Source organism: Triticum urartu, unplaced genomic scaffold (genome assembly GCF_003073215.2).
Source record: "Triticum urartu cultivar G1812 unplaced genomic scaffold, Tu2.1 TuUngrouped_contig_706, whole genome shotgun sequence".
In the NCBI taxonomy this organism is placed as follows: Eukaryota; Viridiplantae; Streptophyta; class Magnoliopsida; order Poales; family Poaceae; genus Triticum; species Triticum urartu.
In genome coordinates, this window is record NW_024117873.1 from 42,461 (window position 1) to 47,444 (window position 4,984).

A 4,984-nucleotide genomic window follows, 5' to 3' on the forward strand; every position below is an offset into this window, starting at 1 on the left:
TTGTTGTTCTCTACCACTGTACCACATATATATGCTGCAGAGAGTGAATTCCAACGTGGCATGTTCAACTGATTTAATTTTTATTAGAGACTGGATCGGATTTAATCGCCACAGACCTAGTTTTAAACAGGGTTTTACTTACCACTAGAGGTAAATATTGGTGGAACAGAGGTAGCTTTGGTTACGGCTGAATCACTGATACTCTTTACCGCCCAAAGTTCTTTAATAATTTGCTACAATTTGATTAATTATTTTTTGTATTCATACAGACTATATCGAAATGGTTTTGCAGCTATATAACTGTTGAACATGTGGGAGTGTCGTTAGGGTGTATGATGTGAACTGGGGCCCGATCTTTCGATGAGAGGGAGATAACTACAATTTTGGGTGGGACTTGACCCTCACGATCCGGCTACCAACCGTACAGGAAGAATCGTACACGACTGATATCCATGGCAATCGCTGAACCAACTCCACGGCGTTATCGATCGAGCCAACGGCGCGATCGACCTATCCATGAAGGATTTTTCCTGCAAGCAAATCGAAGAACATGCAAGAAAATAATAGCCAAGCAATCTCAAAATTGCGAATATGCTAGATGGGATTAATCTCAGAAGACGGGGTTCCGATAGGATGTCTTGACGGTCGCACTGGCCGCTACGAGCGAAGACAAATAAAAGTAGCAATATAGCTAAATTTCTCTAAACAAAACCCCCAGTCTAAACCCTAACAAAGGCTAAGAATTTATTGTAAATGGCGCCGCCGTTGACGGTCGGTACTGCGCGCAGTCGTGTCCAATATGGACAGGTACGTACGGTCGAAGGAATCACCAGCCAGCCCACAAGGTGACCGAATCCCTTCATTATTAATTAATGAGATGGGCTGAGATGGGCTGGTGTGTACGTGGCTCTAGTCCATTAAGCCCGGTCCTCTTTCTCTTGTCTTGTATTTGGAACATTGAGCACGTAGCATGCAATATGTATGCCTCTGTTGATTGTGTGCATGCATCTAAATCCTTGTAATCTTCTCTTGTCCTCTCTTCAGCACCTTTGTTCCTGAGTACAAGCAGATCATAACATGAAGGCAGTATCAACTTCTTATTAGTTAAATCACATGCACCAAGAACAAAAGTACCTAGTCTTTTATTCGCCGTGAAATATTCACAGACGTTTTTATGATAGCTATGTCCGCATCAGTGTAGCTATAACCCTCGTTTGAACCAGATTTTCAGATCCAACATTTGGTTCCTATCCTGACCGATCAATGTAACAAAAACAATTTCACCTCTTCCGAGCTTCGTCGATGAATGGGAACTTCAATCTAGGGATTCTTTCAGCCACGTACAAAATCACAAGTATGTCGGGCCGAGGGCAAGATAAGTTTGTTTGAACTCCAAACTTCAAGATGCAGCACTAATAAGTAATAGCTGAGTACTCTTGGTCCCATACAGACAAGACAGACTCTATAGAAGGTAAAAAACAATGTCGAATTGTGCAGAGCTCAATCTTCCAGGAGAAGCATCAGTATCCTACTTAAATTTCCAGACAACACACAAGCACACACGCCACAGCACCACACCATTGAAGAGCTCGCTTTCAAGCAAGAAGAATGGGTGAGCCGCCCGTGAAGCTCATCAGCTCCTTCGGCAGTACGTTCAGCCACCGCGTGGAGGTGGCCCTGCGTCTGAAGCGAGTGCCGTACGAGCTCGTCGTCGAAGACCTTCACAACAAGAGCCAACTGCTGCTCACTCACAGCCCCATCCACAAGAAGGTCCCCGTGCTCCTCCACGGCGATAGACCAGCCATCAGCGAGTCGCTCGTAATTATCGAGTACGTGGATGAGGCCTTCGCCGGGCGGCCCCTCCTCCCCACCGACCCCTACGCCCGCGCCACCGCCCGGTTCTGGGCTCACTTCATCGACGAAAAGGTATACGCAAAGCTGTAAACGAGCACCATAGTTGTGTTGAGAACTTGAGATCCGTGCGCAGATTTTTTTTCCTCAAGAAAAGAAATACATTTGAACTTTGCAAGCCTAGAGCACATGTGTACTGCACTATGCAGAACAGTTTTTTAGTTATTATTCTTTTGAAGCATCAGAAATATCTGAAATGAACCATAGCGTCTTAGATATTTATGCCGCAAAAAAAACATGAAACCATTTCTGCACACTCTATTATACTTGCTTGCAATGTTGCGCAACCCATGGGCGATCTGAAACAATATGTTGATTAAATATGCAGTGCATGAAGCCGTTGTGGGTGGCGCTGTGGATGGAACCTAGCGAGGCACAGAGACGGTCCGTGGTGGAGGCAAAGGGGAGCCTTGCGTTGCTAGAGGAGCACCTCGGGGAGAAGAGTTTCTTCAGTGGTGACTCCATCGGGCTCGTGGACATAGCAGCTAGTGTACTGGCACACTGGCTTGGAGTCATGGAGAAGATCTCCGGAGTGACCGTGGTCACCGACGAGGAGTTCCCGGCCCTTTGCCATTGGGCTAGACGGTATGTTAGTGATGAGGATGTGAAGACATGCTTGCCGGAGAGGGGTGAGCTTGTCGCCATGTTCTCTGGGTGCAAGGAGATGTTTCGATCAATGGCAATGGCGACACCACAGTAGTGAAGTTGTCCACTTTAATTCGTCTTTTGTGTTTTGTACCTCTTAATTTCCCGTGATCTTATCCTTTTTTCCCCTTGCACTGTAGCACACTTCTATGGTTTCTGCTAAACCGGGATTAATAAAGTGAGAGCTTTCTTCAGCATAATACTTCCCTCCATCTCAATATACAAGGCTACTACACATTTTCATGTCTAAATTTGACCATCAAAATGCGAATTATATGCCACAAAATGTCAATCATTGGATGCACATTTGAAAGAACTTTTCGATGATATATTCTTGATGTCATATAACTCATATATTTTTGACTAAAATATCAAGTTTCAATTTGACAGAAAAACAAGGTGGCCTTGTATACGAAAATGAAGAAAGTACTGTGTGGCATCGGTATCATAACCTATAAATAACCATTTATACCTGACTGCTGTCAGCTGTTAACCGAGAAATAACCATTTATAGATTGATGAATCATAGCCGCTCTCACAAAATTGTTCATACTTCTATGTCAGCAAATAAAAAATCCATAGCTAACAAAAAAATCAAAAAAAAAAAATCCACGATCTACTTTCTATGTCGATCAAGAAACTTTGACTTTGGAAGTTCGGATGCCATTGCTCGCTTGGAAACGTACACAATAGTACCACTACATTAATTGATACGTATGTCATTGACGCAGCTTCGGTGCCTTAAAGGCACCTGCGTTTGGGTCACTGACATATGGCCAGCCACCTGTGGGGCCCACATGTCATAAACACAAAGGCAGGTGCCTTAAGGCACCGAAGCATAGTCCCAAACAAAGTCACCATCGTTTTGCTAGATTATATTATCTCCTGTTTGATCTGCCCACTGCAATCTAATATATTGTCTAGGTAAACCAAATCGGTTGTCTGATCTGCAGCTGCATCAATGACACAGCGAGCATCGACCGGATTTCAATGACACTAATCTTTTTAATCTTTCTCCTTTTGACTGATAAGATAGTTGACTAAGCAAAACAACCAAAAAGAATTGCATGTTATCCGATCTTTATTGGAGCACCATTTGGATCAATCAGGTCCCATTTACCCCTATAACTATCGACCTCCAAACTAGTCTAGGACCCCTAGCAGGCTTATCGGCAATGGTGGAACCAGTGAAGCTCATGGGCGCCTTCGGCAGCCCGTTCGTCCACCGCGCCGAGGTGGCCCTGCGCCTCAAGGGCGTCCCGTTCGAGCTCATCCTTGAAGACCTCAACAACAAGAGTGAGCTGCTGCTGAAGCACAACCCCATCCACAAGACGGTGCCGGTGCTCCTACACGGTGACCGGCCGGCCGTCTTAGAGTCCCTCCTCATCGTCGAATATGTGGATGAGGCCTTCGACGGCCCGCCGCTCCTCCCAGTCGATCCCTACGAGAGGGCCATGGCTCGCTTCTGGGCCCAGTTCATCGAGCAAAAGGTATGATTTTCTTCTCAAGTCACTCAGTTTCTTCAGGTACGGTACGTGACATGGCCGGCCATTCATGGCGGATCGACCTTGCCTATGTACATGCAGTGCTCGAGGCCGTTCTGGATGGCGGTGTGGCTGGACGACGGGGAGGCGCGGGAAGGCTTCGTGAGGGACACCAAGGAGAATCTGGCGCTGTTGGAGGCGCGGCTGCAGGGGAAGCGGTTCTTCGCCGGCGACTCCGTTGGGTACCTGGACCTGGCGGCCTGCGGGCTGGCGCACCTGCTGGGCGTGATCGAGGAGGTGGCCGGGGCGAGCCTTGTGGGCGCCGGCGAGTTCGCCGCACTGCGCCGGTGGGCGGAGGACTACACCTCCGATGCGATCGTCGCGGCGTGCCTACCGCCGAGGGAGCAGCTCGCCGCACACTTCGCCGGGAAGAAGGACCGAATCAAGCTCGCCGTCAACGCGATGGTGGGGCGGGCGTAGTTTGTCAGTTTGGGGCATCGATCAACACAGCAGGCGTCAGATTACGAACTGTATGATTTGTCTATTATGTGTGTGTTGCCTATGGAGCGTACTGAAATAAAATTCATATTAGTATTTGTTGGCACGCAATTTATGGCAAATTATTGTCAGTATACGAAATTGCTAAAACGCTGGCGCCTGAATATTTTAAGTTATCATTGAATTTTTTGGCGAATAGTTTCGTTCACTTTATGGTTAGCAGTGTACATGCGCTTTGTTTTTTGTTTTCGAATGTATGCGCTTTGTTCTGGTGCAATTGGGCAATGCTTTTATTTTGTACAGTCACAATTTATTTTGCGCTTTGTTATGGTGCAATTGGGCAAAAAAAATCATGATTTTTACAAAATAAAAGTGCAATTGTGCAAAAAGGGCAATTACAACTAAGACAAAACAAATAATTAACACAAAAAGACTGAAAGTTCGAT

At 46.3% G+C, this 4,984-nt stretch overlaps 2 protein-coding genes across 2 annotated transcripts; both read left to right on the forward strand.

The window, feature by feature from the left end:
- The first annotated feature begins 1,546 nt into the window (after window positions 1–1,546).
- On the forward strand, window positions 1,547–2,744 carry LOC125531420 (glutathione S-transferase U8-like). The gene is made up of 2 exons (XM_048695834.1): window positions 1,547–1,926; window positions 2,240–2,744. The coding sequence occupies exons 1-2, from the start codon at window positions 1,609–1,611 to the stop codon at window positions 2,609–2,611; spliced, it is 690 nt and encodes a 229-aa protein (XP_048551791.1). The 5' UTR covers window positions 1,547–1,608; the 3' UTR covers window positions 2,612–2,744.
- Window positions 2,745–3,663: 919 nt separating this feature from the next.
- Window positions 3,664–4,636, forward strand: LOC125531416 (probable glutathione S-transferase). The gene is made up of 2 exons (XM_048695830.1): window positions 3,664–4,046; window positions 4,143–4,636. The coding sequence occupies exons 1-2, from the start codon at window positions 3,732–3,734 to the stop codon at window positions 4,518–4,520; spliced, it is 693 nt and encodes a 230-aa protein (XP_048551787.1). The 5' UTR covers window positions 3,664–3,731; the 3' UTR covers window positions 4,521–4,636.
- The last annotated feature ends 348 nt before the right edge of the window (window positions 4,637–4,984 follow it).